Source organism: Manis pentadactyla, chromosome 6 (assembly GCF_030020395.1).
Source record: "Manis pentadactyla isolate mManPen7 chromosome 6, mManPen7.hap1, whole genome shotgun sequence".
NCBI lineage: Eukaryota > Metazoa > Chordata > Mammalia > Pholidota > Manidae > Manis > Manis pentadactyla.
The window spans coordinates 133,415,247-133,429,157 of NC_080024.1; the positions used below are offsets into that span (position 1 = coordinate 133,415,247).

Here is a 13,911-nt window from a genome sequence, read left to right on the forward strand (position 1 = left end):
GCTTTCAGAGGCAACCATTTTGAAAGACAATACTTGGATATACTTAACATATGTGGGGCTCCTTACTATAGGCAAACCTCGTATGTTCTAGTTTTCATCTAATTGCTATTTAATATAAGCTTACTCTTCATATTGAGTCTCTTTGGATTTGTAATGCCTGTTTACCTCTATTCCTTTTACCAGTTAAAATTTTTTGTTTTTCCTTCTGTGAAATGCCCAGATATATTGATGCAGCCAATGCTTTGGAGCAAGAAACTAAACTGGGATTACGACGCTTTGAAGTCTGTGACAATGTTGATCTTGAAACTATTTTGATGGAATATGAGAGCTATTATTTTGTGAAGTTTCAGAAATACCCCAAAATTGTCAAAAAGGCACCAGATGCAGGTACATGGCTATTTTCTAGAAATAAGGCTTTATCTCATTTTTAAGATTAGTGTTTCTTCATTTTATTCTCATATGTTGCTCCCCACCCTGAAAGAGTAGAACAAAGATTACATGGCCTCTCGTAGATCCAGTGCAGAAAATTTAAACACAATCGTCTGTACTTTGATGTCCTTTTATCACACTGCCATTTGTTTAAGGAATGTTATGTTTTAGGGCAATGAAAGCAAAACCCCACTATTTCACAGATACTTTTTAGAAGATCAACATTACTTTCATTTCCTTAAAGATGGAGCTGTTGGAAGAGGATAAATGACTGAAGATGTTTTTCTTGTTAGGAAGACCTATTACCTATCTTCAGAATAACATGAAAATGAGTATTGGTGAAGCTAATAGCTCATGTATAGATAATGAAATGCTTTTGAAAGCCATCAATCCAGATAATGATCAATATGAGCAAAGACCCAGTATAGGTTAGCAGTCAAGTAGGCTGGTCGGAGGAAAGATCTAAAGTGAGGGCCATGTTTTGTAGCAACATTGACTTAGAAGTCTGTAAGTGGGGGAGTTTATAAACCAAGGGAGATTGTTGTCCTGTTTACAGGGCACTTGTTAAGCCACAGACTTTAACATTTCATGTGGAGTCCAGGAAATCAAGAGGAACGTCAATTAAAAATTAAAAATACAGTTAATCTCAGAGCTGGAAGGGGGTCTGAAAGAGAAGTCTTTCATCCAAGTTCCCTTCCAATGCAGGGCTTGGAGCTCTGCATACTTGGCTGGTTGTTGGATCTGGGTTTTGGCAAAGAAAGCACTAAGTCCCAACCAGCGGGTCACCCCCAGGACTATTACTGCCATGATCTGATTTCTAGATTGCTACCTCTGATTTAGTTTGGAACCATGGTTTCCTGGGATATTGGATACAATGTCTTTACTTTAAGTAAACTGACAGGATGTGACTGATAAGTGTTCCCTTGTAGACTCATGTGGTCATCTGGTGTCCCATGGCCACAGCAAAATGGTGTAAAGTCCATGAAAACTTCACGAAATGGTAACTACAAAGCTGGCCCACACCGGAGCTGCCACCGGGTCCGTGGCCTCCAGCATGTTAATGTTTAGGGACACTGATGTCCTATGTGTGGAAATGCTGGGGAAGCATGGGTTTCTTTTGCTTCACTGGTAATTTCACTTCTCTCTAGATGAGAATAGCTAAGATTTCTGGATTCCAAAAGGCTATAGCACAGATTTTAAGAACCATGTAAAAGGACAAACATGCCTGAAAAATTACTTTCTCTTAAAAATTAAATTCCTTCCTTTTCCTCCCAATATTTATTTTACCACAGCAGAAAATAACTTACCACAAAGAAGTGGAGGGAAGACCAGAAGGTAAAGTGAATGAAATTCATTTTGACCGACTCACCTCTAGGAGTTTGTGGGATCCCTTTCCGGAAGATTCTCCTGTGTGGCTCTGTGACTGTCTACCAGCAATACCAGACTGGGTCATATGACCTTAGTGGGGTCAGCCATGGGCTCCCCTCACATTACAGATGTCCCGGACATGGGCCAGTATCTGTTTCTCCTGGTTTTAGAGTAAATAATTGCATCCACCAATTCTCTGCCTTCCTAGGCTATGTGGTATGAAAGATATGGACTTCAGAGATTAAAAGACCCAGGTTCAATTCCTGCCTCTGGTACTTACATGCCTGGAGCAAGTCTCTGACACATAGTGAGCTCTTGGCACATAGTGAGCACTCAATAAATATCTCCCCCTTTAATTTCTTTGGGCACTCCCAGATCACGTGTCCTGGACTGTTTGAAGATAATCAAGTCCTCTTTTTCTCGTGCTCATTTTATATTTCTTTTTCCAGCTTCTCAAATCCAAATCTCATTTGGGACTTGTAGCATCCATTTGGAGTCCCTCTGTCTCCTGACCATTCTGGGTTAGACACTCCCCTGAGGCTCCCGCTCTTGCCTCAGTGTCCTCCCCACGCCTCTCTTCCCAGTCCTGGCCCACACCATGTCAGAGCCTGGTGAGAAATGCACAGAGCCCAAGTGATATAGCACAGCTTTGGAGCATCAAGGCATGAGGGTTTTGCTATTATAATAAAGCCCAACCCTCAGGGGAAAGGCTTCTGGTAGAGGCCACACAACCACTCAGGCAGTGAACAAAAATTTATAAAATCTTAGAATGCAACTGAGAGAAGAGAATAGACTCTGATCTTAACCAATTCATTAGGCCCTCAAGAGGTGCTGTGAATTCTATGTGCCCTGCTAAACGCCCTGCTTTTGTGACTCCAGTCTCTTGTCTGCAGCCTAAGAAGGCAGGGACAAAGCCACCTCACAGTGCTGTCTAGCATTGATTATAAAATGGTCGTGTAGCCTATGCATGCTTCATGATAATACAATAATGTGCTGTCTGAGGCCACCTTTGCTTTGTGCTATTCTTTAGGGACAGTTTTGTTGTTTTGACCAAAGTGCTATTCTCTTATTTATAGTTTCCTTAAAGCTAGTCAGATGCTGGTGATAAATGATAACTAGTTGTGAATAGAAACATCAAGGAGCATTTTGAGAGGCCAGCTTTGGAATGCATTTGGATTCTGATGATTTTTCAGCTATACATTCACTCAAGCCCAGAACCTCCCTAGCGTTCCTTACCTGCCAGAACATTCTGTGAGTGGGAACACTTTGCTTTCTTTCATGGATGGACCTTGATGGCTTGGGGTGTTGTCAGTTCCTCTTTGTATAGCTGTTTGTACATGGCAAGTGTAAAGGTTGGATAGCAAGTGGTTGGAGTCAGGAAGGATAACTAGGGAAGTAATGAATGATATTTATTTATAATTTATAATCAAAGATTGCTACTGAAATGAGATGTTGTGTCATAAGGCTGCCTATTAACAAATGAAAGTGACTTCCTAATTTCTGCATCTCACACCAGAGAGTAAGCTCCCACTTCATAGATCTGCAGATGACCTAGAGGGGGAAAGGTCATTTAATGTGGTGGATTACAGAATTAGGGTGCCAAAAATATCTTCACAATTTGGGAGGTGGTTTAAACTCTAACCAAACAGTCACAACAAAGCTCCCTCATTACAAAATCAGAGACCTCGAAATTTGAGTCAGCAGCAGATGCAGTCTGAGTCAACAGTGTGATGTGATGGCTAAGGTTGTCTTAGGCCTCATCAATAGAAACGGTGTCCAAAAAGTAGGAGATGATTTCCTTGGAGTCAGCAAAGGGAAGGGGACCAGAATGAGGAAGAATATGGGAGCCAGGTAACCTTAGGAATGACTGGAGCAACTGGAGGTGTTTAGCTTGAAGAACGGGAGTCTGGAGGCAGGGCTGGAATAACAGAGTAGCTGTCTTCACTCTAAGGGCCTTCCCTGGGAATTCCATGGGGCGCACCCAGGACTGGTGGCCTAAGTTAAAGCAGGAGGACTGTGGTTCCATATTAGGAAGAATTTTACAATTATTAGAGCTGATGGAAATGAATGGCATTGCTTTGCACTTTCGTGCACTTGTCTTTGGTCACATTGCAGCAAATCTGTCAATCAGCTGCCTCCAGTGGAAAATCATAGATTCCCAGTTCCCTGCCAGCCACACAAGGAGGTGGAGACAGGTTTAGCTACATATATAAAGCTGTATATATATATTTATTCACTTCATTTAAGTCAGTGCTATTCACAAGGATTTGTACTTGTAAAATGCTCATTTCACAGATATTTCATTTTTGTGCCAGCAAAAGACCTGAGGGACAGACATTCTTATTCCTAGTTTACAGATGAAAACCAGATGCCCTGAAAAATTGCCAGTTGTTCACCTCTGATGACATTCACCCTGGTGGGCCCAACATGTGGGATCACCACGTGTGGACATGGATATCATTACTAGTGTGGGTGGTCTTGCCGGCCCAAGAGCTATGCATTTATACTAGATACAAACGTTTCTTTCCCACAAAGAAATGGGGTTGAGATAGCAGCTCTCTGAGACCACTTAGAACATGGGGAGAAACACTACTAGTGCATCTCCTGCAAATGCATCTCACATGCAAGGACAAAAGAACTGAGAGAACCAAACGATTCATGATGTGGGAGCTCATGTTCTGCCTCCCATCAAGTCCTGCCTCTCTCTGGATGTCGTCTCCTATCTGAAAATACTGTGATACTGAATTTTATGTCTCATAAGGAGGACACAGTAACAAATCTATTTTACCTCTGTATTGATGTGTAACATATATACAGTCACATGCGTATATACTCTTAACAACCACCACCACTTCTCACCTGCCTGCAGGCTGCCTTCCCAGTCAGTTCTCCCCATCTCCACCAGACTTAGTTACTATTCTGACTTCCAACCCCATCAACTTATCCTGCCTTAAGTGAACAGTATCTGGTGGAAATTTGTTTTGCAAACATGACTATTTGATGACAACAGAGATGAGGTAGGGTCTGCTGGCCTTTGACGTGGATTGTACACAGCATGAGAAGCATTTTAAGTGGGTAGGGGACACCCAGCACACTGGCTTAAAACCACAGGCAACCCCTTGGCTTCCTAATGCTTCTTAATTTGAGCAGAAGGACTCCTTCCTCCTTGCACCTCTCCAACTGGTCTGAGAGCTATTCTGTAAGGAAGGTGGGAAGAAGAAACATTGGAAGAATGCTTGTAAAGCAATGTGTTCTTGGGAATATGTAACTGTTTGCAGAAGGGCTGAAGCTAGGTGGCATAAAGGGGAGTCAGGGGACTCCAGGAGGAGGTAGACCTCTAGTCTGTTCTTGGACGAACTCAAGGGGTAGACTGCAGCTAGTCAGGACCAGGGTGGACAGAGTGCAGTGTAAGGACTGTATTGTGGCACATCTGAATATCTTTCCAGAACTCTCTCTAAGTGTGCTACACAAGTTGTTCAGTTACCTCAAATTAAAGGGTTGAATAATAATTTCCTCCAAGGTCTTTGTTCCCTCCCCTAGGGCGATGAGTGACAATTGTCAAAATCTTCCGAAGATCAGTCAGCAGAGGCCGTGGTCCAAAACTATGGTGGGAAAGCCAAGGGACACCAGACCCCTCCATAAGGAGCATCCCAAACAGGTCAGGATGGCTTTGCTTGGTGTTGGTAAAACTGCAGGTAGCTGAGAAATAGCTGCAAGAAAAAAGTCACATTTATTTATTTTTTGAGGACCTACATTTTTTAAATTGCTGTGTGATTCTATGAAATTGTAGATTTTTCTCCCGGTACACTGGATTAAGACCACAGGGCAATACCTGGGCTTCCTAGTGTTTCTTAATTTGAGCAGGACTCCTTCCTCCCCCAACCTTTCCCCTGGTCGGAATGCTGGGTGAAGGGTCCCAACTCGAGGGGTGAGCCCTAGGCCCTGTCAGAGCAGAGGGCCTGGCTGTTGCAGAGACTGTAGGTGCCATATCTTCCTGTTCCAAAGGATTCTTAAGAAAGTCCTGTGCATGGCTGGGCCTCAGAGACTCCTGTGGTTTCTCCAAGGCACGCACGGTTGGTCCCCACTCTGGACCCCCACACTGGACTTTTTGGGGAGGGATGGGCAGCAAGAGGAGAGAGCAGGCTCCTGACTCAGGAGATCCATGCTTAAGACCTCTTGAGTCAGGACAAAAGACATCAGGTTTTGAAGGAAGGCGAACCAAAAGAAATTGCGAAAGGGATGGGAGGAATGAATGTCAATGATGTCTAGAGGGATAGAAAGGAATAACCATGGGACTCCATTGGTCAAGAGGAATCTCTCACTGTCAAGGAGGTTGAATGGTTCTTGCCATTGCAGTCTCACTCAGGCAGAAGGGAGGTGAAGGTGGGGCAGGATGAATCCCACAGGAGGGTGGTTGGCTGCAGACTGCTGCATCGCCAAACTCAGCCACCCCTGGCCACCAACACCTCTGGTCACAGGAGAAAAGACAATCTGGCAAGCAGGGATGGGTTGAGGCACAACCATTTCCTCCATTGGAAAAGCTGCTTGGGGCCCATGGCTTCCAGAGAGACCTCCTTTCACATGGCCCAGACTGATGGTTAATTCACCTTGTTGCTTCTGCACAGAAGTGGCTGAATTCCACATGGGGCTCCCCATTTACAGACTGATATCCAGCATTTGCTTTTGGATGATGGAATAGGCAGGTTCAATGGGCATCTCCAAGTTGCTCTCCACAGATGACTTCTCACTGTCTACCCTTCCTCAGGAGGATGTCAATGATGCTCACATGGAGAGTGCTGACTTTGGCTTAAGTATATCAGGAATGAACAAAGGCAGTGGAGAGGAAAATGTTCGCCTACATAAAGTAAGCAGACCTCATGAACCCATTGAAAGGGGAGATTCTTTTTTCTTTTTAAAAATGAAAATAAAAAATTATTTTTGTCCAATAGGAAAGCTAATATGTAACGATGGGAGTTTGGCTGTGAAGTGGAGTGGGAAGCACACTGGAGGAGGATTAAAATCCTGGGGTTCTGGTCTGACTGTCCTTTCTGGGTGAATGGTCTTGAGTGAACTGCCCATCTCTAGGGAGCTTAGTTTTCCCAACTGTAAGTGGAGAGGTTTGGAAATGATGGTTTCTAATGTTCCTTTCAGCCTAAAACTTCTGTGATTAAAATGATACATGTTGGCGTGGCTGTTCTGCATCATTTAAGGAGTTGTGGTCTCACACTCATTTTTTTAAATTTTTTATTAAGGTATGATTGATATACACTCTTATGAAGGTTTCACATGAAAAAACAATGTGGTTACTACATTCACCCATATTATCAAGTCCCCACCCACACCCCAATGCAGTCACCATCCATCAGTGTAGTAAGATGCCACAGATCCACTATGTCCCTTCTCTGTGCTACACTGTTCTCCCTGTGATCCCCCACACCATGTGTACTAAACATAATACCCCTCCATCCCCTTCTCCCTCCCTCCCCACCTGCCCTCCCACACCCCTCCCTTTGGTAACCACTAGTTCATTCTTGGAGTCTCTGTCACACTCATTCTTTCTGTCCTGTCAGTGGTACTTGAGTAATGGTATCACCTTTACTCCTTGGAGGTATGTCTCCAGGCTTAGATTTAATGTCATGTAAACCATGAAACTTCAGTAGATATAGGGTTGATCTTGTTCTCAGTGTGTATCTCTACCCTTTCATAATGAACCTCTAGTCCTGATTCAACAACAATAGTTTCTCAAACAGAAAAGACCCAGATAGGGTAGATGTAGGTAGAAGTCAGGTTAAGACATGCCATTTGATAATGAGAAACAGCATTAACACCAACACATGTCTCTGGACTGTAACTTCCAAAGTTGTATTCTTTAAGAGTCATCTCTCTGTCTTTGATCAAGTTCATAGACTACAGGGCTACTGATTTACCTCTGGCCAGCTCTTCTCAGGCAAACTAAACTCTGGATGCACATGTATTTGGAGGGGAAGCTTGGGAGTATCTCCCTGGAAATCAGGGGAGCTGTGCTCCTTTCATGGGCCTCAGTTATGAGGGCCTGCTGGAGATGCAGCATTTGAATCAGGCCTCCCACGGAGAAGTATTTCCCTGTTCACTTTCACTCCTTCATCATGTTCACTTTCGTGCCTAGCAATTTTGCAGCATTAGTTTTTCTCATGCATGCCTCACATTGATATTCAGGGATGTTTCTGATCAGGTCACAAAGAAGGGACTATTTAACCCAGCACTTAACCTTTGAATGAGTCTGGCTATAAATTCTCTTTCCAGCCAAAATGTTGTCAGGGCAAAATGTAGACGGTTTTCTCCTGAGCATTTCTAATGTTCATAAGCTGAATGAGAGTGTACAGCCAGGGCTCTGTCATCTCCAAAATGGGTCTATCACTGCAAATACAGTAGGCGTGTTGTCTTAAAGGCACTGGCTTGGGAGTCAGGCTGCTTAGGTTCAAACCGAGGCACAGACCTTTCCAGCCGTGTAAACTTGGGCAATTTGTTTAATCTCTCCAAGCCTCATTTCTCTCATCTGCAAAATGAAAATAATCCTAGCGCTTGTTTTAAATGTCATAATGAATGGAGAGTCTTAGTACAGTGCCCAGCATATAACAAATGTTCAGTAAATACTGGCTACTGTTACCAGTTTTTGCACGCATCCTTACCTTTTCCTTCTGCCTATAGGAGCGACAAGATGGCATTGGGAAGAGTATGGGAGACTGATATCTGGGTTCAAATCCTGACCTTAAGTCACTTGTTAGCTGAGTGGCTTTGGGTGATCACTGACCTATGGCCTTAATTCTACATCTATAAGCTAGGATTCCCCTCCTGACTAATGGAAGTTGTATAAGAATTGGAAATAATACTCACAAGTTTCCTTGCACACCCGTTTTGTGCCAGGCACTTTCTACTGAGTGGTAAATGTATATTATAGTCAGTAAATTGGAGCTATTATTATTCTTGTGCCAAAGAGTTCTTCTTGTGTATGGATGTTTTAAAAGGACGAGACAATATAGGGGAAACAGATGTGTTAAGAAGTAGATGCTATGTATCAGGAACTGAAAAATGCTTGAGAACTGTTATTCAGATCAACTTCATTCTGAAGAATTTATTTACAACTTGTCTTTTTTCCTTGAGTGCCCTAACTTGAGAAAATCATCTAGGTCGTTGTTAGTGCAGGTTCTTGTCAAAGCTTCACTTTCAGTTTGCCCTACATAACAAGGTACCTAAATGTGTCTTGATTTAATGAAGCTGAGCTATTAAGGACAGTTTTCCCTCCTGATTTAATAGTGTAAATTACTTCTTTCAGGGCCAAATCATTGACTTCCGGGAGCTGCTCACAGATGCTATCAAAGGCACAACCAGCAAACTTGGCTTGAACAGCTTCGGCTGTAACCCAGACCCCTCTGTAAGTCGCTCAGATACGACATTCATCTTGCAAATTGCCAAAATCCACACGAACCTTAGAAATATGACTTTGAGTCCAGAGAAAGCTTGAGATCAAGCCAAAGATCACAGTAACCTGCCACCATTTTGTGTCACCCAGATCTGTGCCCTGTTTTTTTCCTAAATTATGAGCAATACTGTGACGTGAGGTTTTCTGTTCCCATTGTCAGGAACGATTGCTGAAACCTCTGAGTGCATTTATTGGCATGAATAGTGAGATGCGAGAATTGGCAGCCGTGGTGAGCCGGGTAAGATCTGATATTCACTTCACAAATTTACGGAGGCGGATTGGAGCTCCTGGAGCATTGTGGACTGCTTCTTTTATTAATAACAATAAATATGATCATTTATTTATAAAGTGCCCCCACTTGCAGAGGCACTCATATTGTTTAGAGGCACAATAATGCATGATAAATAAATTATGGAATCATAAAATTACAATAGAGAAAGCCCACCATCTCACTATAGAGGCCAAGAAAACCAAGAGAGAAAAAAGCATTGAAAGGAAAGGGACAGGTGAAAGGTTTTAGAGCAGAGCTGAAAGTTAAGGAAAAAAAGCCTCTTAGAGAAGGAAGGAGCATGTCTGTGTCATGTTTAAACAGTCAAAGCCTAGAAGTACAGATATTGGGAGTCTGATGATTTTGTAATTGAAAATTTCCATGAGAAACAAGATTAGTAGGAAAGATTTTTTCATCCAGACAATGGGTTTCTCAGGCTTACCCTCCAGAATCTAAAGGCAGTGAAGTCCAATGGTCAACCACACAGGCTCTGGAATCGGTTGACTTAGATTTGATTTCTTAGATCCTCCTTTTTCTAGCTGTGTAACTTTTGGCAAATTCCTTGGGCAAAGAATGATTCCTGGAATTGTAGGATACTTTTCAGTATCCAGTGATCTCCTATTTAATGAATGGCTGAGGCTGAAACCTTGGCGGGCTCAGAGAGATGTTTAAAATGGTCCAAACCATGCGCACCTCTCTGCGGTGACTCCGGCTCCCTGGTGCTCTGCTGAGTCCTGCAGCTGTTACTGCACACAGGTGTCAAGTGTGTGCTGCTGCACACCTGTCAGGTGTCAAGTGTGGTGGGGGGCTGGAAACACAAAGGTGAAGGAGTCAGGCACAGTCCTTGCCTGCAGGAGTTTCTCATACCATGGGCAAGGTGTACTCTGAAAGCATGAAGGAGGGGTATTTTGTGCCAACGGGTGGGGAAGGTGTTAGGGAAGAAGATACTCAGGATGTAGCCATGTGAAAAAGAGCAGAAGAGGAGGTTGGAGGCATTCTGGGCAAAGGTCCACACCTGTTAAAGGGTCCACCTATGCAGTGTCTACACTGAGCCAAGTAAGACTCAAGGAGTGGTGGGGAATGGGTCAGGAGAGGCCTGAGTTCCTCACAGTGCTGTGGGTAGGGCCCAGGGCTGAGAACTGGACTGGAGGAGATGAAGGATCTTTGAAAGGTGTCCATCAGGAAAAGGGAATGATCAAATGTGTTTTCGACAGCTTGTTCTAATGACAGTGTGGTGGGTGGATATCAAAGAAATGGATAGGGAAACCAGCTTTGAAGTCACTGCCAGTGAGAGAGGATGGGGGACTGAGCCAGGCTGTGGTAACCGGATGCATAAGAGAGCAGAGAATAACATTTTTTTATACTTACAAAAATCGATAGTCTTGTTACTGTTTTTGCAAAAGGATAACATGACTAGTGATGATAGAGTTGTAGACTGGAAGTGGCTGGAAATGATTCCATCTGGTGTCCTCTCTGTAATACCATGGGAGGCACTCGGCCAGCCTCTGCTTGAATGCTTACAGTGATGGGGAGGTCACTGTCATATGAAGCAGTCCTATTCAGTTCTGACACAATTTTTGGTTGATATAAGGAGAACTCCCTATTGGGAAATTGATCCCTACCACGTGGAACTCAATGTCAACCCTAGAGGAGGGCAAGACATACTGCTGTCATCTATGGATGCTCTGAATTTCAAGACAGATGAATCCCCATTGTGTCTGAAGCTTTTCCTAAGGAAGTGTGGTCATAAGGATGTGAGTGGCTGGTGGGTCAGCGTGAAGATTCATGCTTTAAAGACAGATGGGTTCTCCCAACGTCTGGGGAGACTGAGTCCCTTCTCTGTCATCCCATCCCCAAATCACTTGTATGAACTGTTTCTCTAATAAAAATTATTACGCTTGGTGGAGGGAACCAGGAAGATGGGGGACAGGAGTGAGATTATAACATTTCCCCAGCATTTTAAATATGTATTTTTAAACCATGTGCATGTATTGCTTATTTAAAAATTAAGTAAGTATAAACATGTTTTCAGACTGTTCTATAGTCTCTTGGAATGACTTTAGAAAGGAAGCTTTTTTTTTATATGTAACACTCTAGGTTTCAGCTGGCCTGAAACAGCTCCTACTGAGAAAGGCCCCGAGTGACTGTTCTGAGACGTCTTGTGAAATTGAAGTTTGGAAACTGTAAATTAGTTATCAGTAAAAGCTACCTTAATTGATTACCCCAGATGGTTGCTACAGGGCTCTACGATGAGAGGGAAAACTGCCCTTTTGTTGGCTTCCTTGAATTTTGCAGAAGCAATTGCTCCTGATGGAAGTAGGGAATGATCACTAGGGAAAAAGAGAAATTGGTTTCAGAGGAGCATTATCTCTTTTATGCAAGAAATTAAGAAAGTGTTTGTGGGATCAAGGAGCAAAAGAGAGGCCAGGCACTGGCTTGGAACCTACGTTTTGCAGTGAAAGCTAATGTAATTTGAAGGTATATTCTGTAGCTTCTTTGATTACGGTCATAAATCGGCATGGTTTGTTATTGACTGAAGACAGGCATAGTCCATTGTTAGGAGATTTTTTCCCCTAAAAGTAGCATTTTATATCACCAATATCTCCTCCAGGGAAAATCACTGAATATTTTCATGGCATCCATTTGGTGAACCGGCCCATAATTACAATGTGTGTATATACATACATCTAATATGAAAAGTTTTATCACCAACATTTCCTGTTCTATTGTAAGTGAAGTATCTGCTGTTCCTGTGTTTATTACAGCTGTGGAGGAAAATAGTTTTAACAAAGTGATCAAATGTGTATTGCAGGACATTTATCTCCATAATCCAAACATAAAGTGGAATGACATTATTGGACTGGATGCAGCCAAGCAGTTAGTCAAAGAAGCTGTTGTGTATCCTATAAGGGTAAGGAGGGGAAGCCTCTTGAGGGTTATTTCTGTTCATTATACATTGGACAAGCTGTATGTCATCCACCCATCAGAGGGAGAAGGCCAGGATGATTTTCTGTCCACAAGTCAACTATTGGTCTGAATCACAATACTTGGTCAGCCTTGGAGTACCAAGGTCCAGTCCATTCTAGGCAGTTTGAAATCATGTTACATACCGGTACAAGACACATGTCAACTCTAAGTGATAATTTAAGATCTAACCTCTGTAGTATATATGATTTGTCAGTTACTACAGGTTGATTCCGATTAGCCTGCCTCCCTAAAAATATACTTATTATAGCAGAAATACCTCCCTAAAGGGGAGGGCCTCTCACATTGCTCCATAGATCTCACCCCCAACCTCCACACCCCCATCACCTGGGGCTTTGCTTTAGGCTGGTTGTAAAGACTAGACAGCCCCTTCCAGGGCACTGGCCAGTGGAACCACTGCGTTGTGCTCATAGCTTATTCCTGACAAGCCTTTGTGCAGAGTGGCTCACTAAACAGGAGAAAAAAAAAAAAGGAGAGAGAAAGACAAGACTCTCTCTGTTTTGTTTAAACTGTGCTGATTAGAAGGTCAGTGTGCCATATAGCTTTTTCTGTATAACATAACTGCCCAAAACTTAGAGCCTTAAAAGTGCAGTCATTTGTTCGCAGTTCTGTGTGTAGGCAGTTTGAGCTGGGCTCAGCTGGGCTGGCTCTTGTCTTTTCCATGTGATGTTGGCTAGGCTCACTCTTATGTCTGGGGCATCAGCCAGGGTGGCTGGAAAATGTGGAGAGGCTGGGAAAGCTCAGGACAACTGAGGCCTCTCTCCCTGTGCCTCTCATCCTTCAGCAGTCAAGCCCAGTCTTGTTCACTTGAGGCAGAGTTCCCAGAGGCAAGAAAGGGTAGGTCCCAATCTATGAGCATTTCCCATGTTTCTTCTTATAGTCCTTATATTTGCCAGTCTTATATTTTCAAGTCTCTTCTTACATTTGCTAATGTCCCATTGGCCAAAGCCACAAGGCCAAGTCCAGATTCAGGTGGTAGGGAAATATATTCTGCCTCCTGGAGGGAGGAGCTGCAAATAATTTGTGGCCATTTTCTATAATCTCCTGCAGTCAGGATTATAAATTTATTTTATTGAATAACTATTTGTTCTTACCCATGCAGCCCTTGAATTTTGGACGTTTCTATTCTAATGAGACAAAATAGATAAATTTAGATTGTCTTTTCACCTCATTTTCCTGTGTTCAGATGTGGTGTTAAGATACATAATGGTGTTCAGAATTAGTAGAAATTTACTCACCATTTCCTCTGAGTAGCTCTATAGTACAATTCTTCTAGAAAGGATAGAATATCTCATTGAAACTCTCTGGATGTGTTATCTCCATGGGATTATAAACTCTGTATGTGAGGGCATTGAGATTTTGACATTAGCATTTTGACATTAGCATCAGCAAGAAACTAATA

At 42.9% G+C, this 13,911-nt stretch overlaps 1 protein-coding gene across 1 annotated transcript in view; it reads left to right on the forward strand.

The window, feature by feature from the left end:
- Positions 1-230: 230 nt before the first annotated feature.
- Positions 231-13,911, forward strand: part of KATNAL2 (katanin catalytic subunit A1 like 2) — a 40,679-nt gene continuing 26,998 nt past the window's right edge. The window contains exons 1-7 of the mRNA XM_036918658.2: positions 231-387; positions 1,722-1,764; positions 5,338-5,455; positions 6,563-6,661; positions 9,110-9,208; positions 9,417-9,494; positions 12,337-12,435. Coding sequence (XP_036774553.2) covers positions 315-387; positions 1,722-1,764; positions 5,338-5,455; positions 6,563-6,661; positions 9,110-9,208; positions 9,417-9,494; positions 12,337-12,435 — 609 coding nt within the window. The 5' untranslated portion in view covers positions 231-314. The remainder of the gene's footprint in view (positions 388-1,721; positions 1,765-5,337; positions 5,456-6,562; positions 6,662-9,109; positions 9,209-9,416; positions 9,495-12,336; positions 12,436-13,911) is intronic.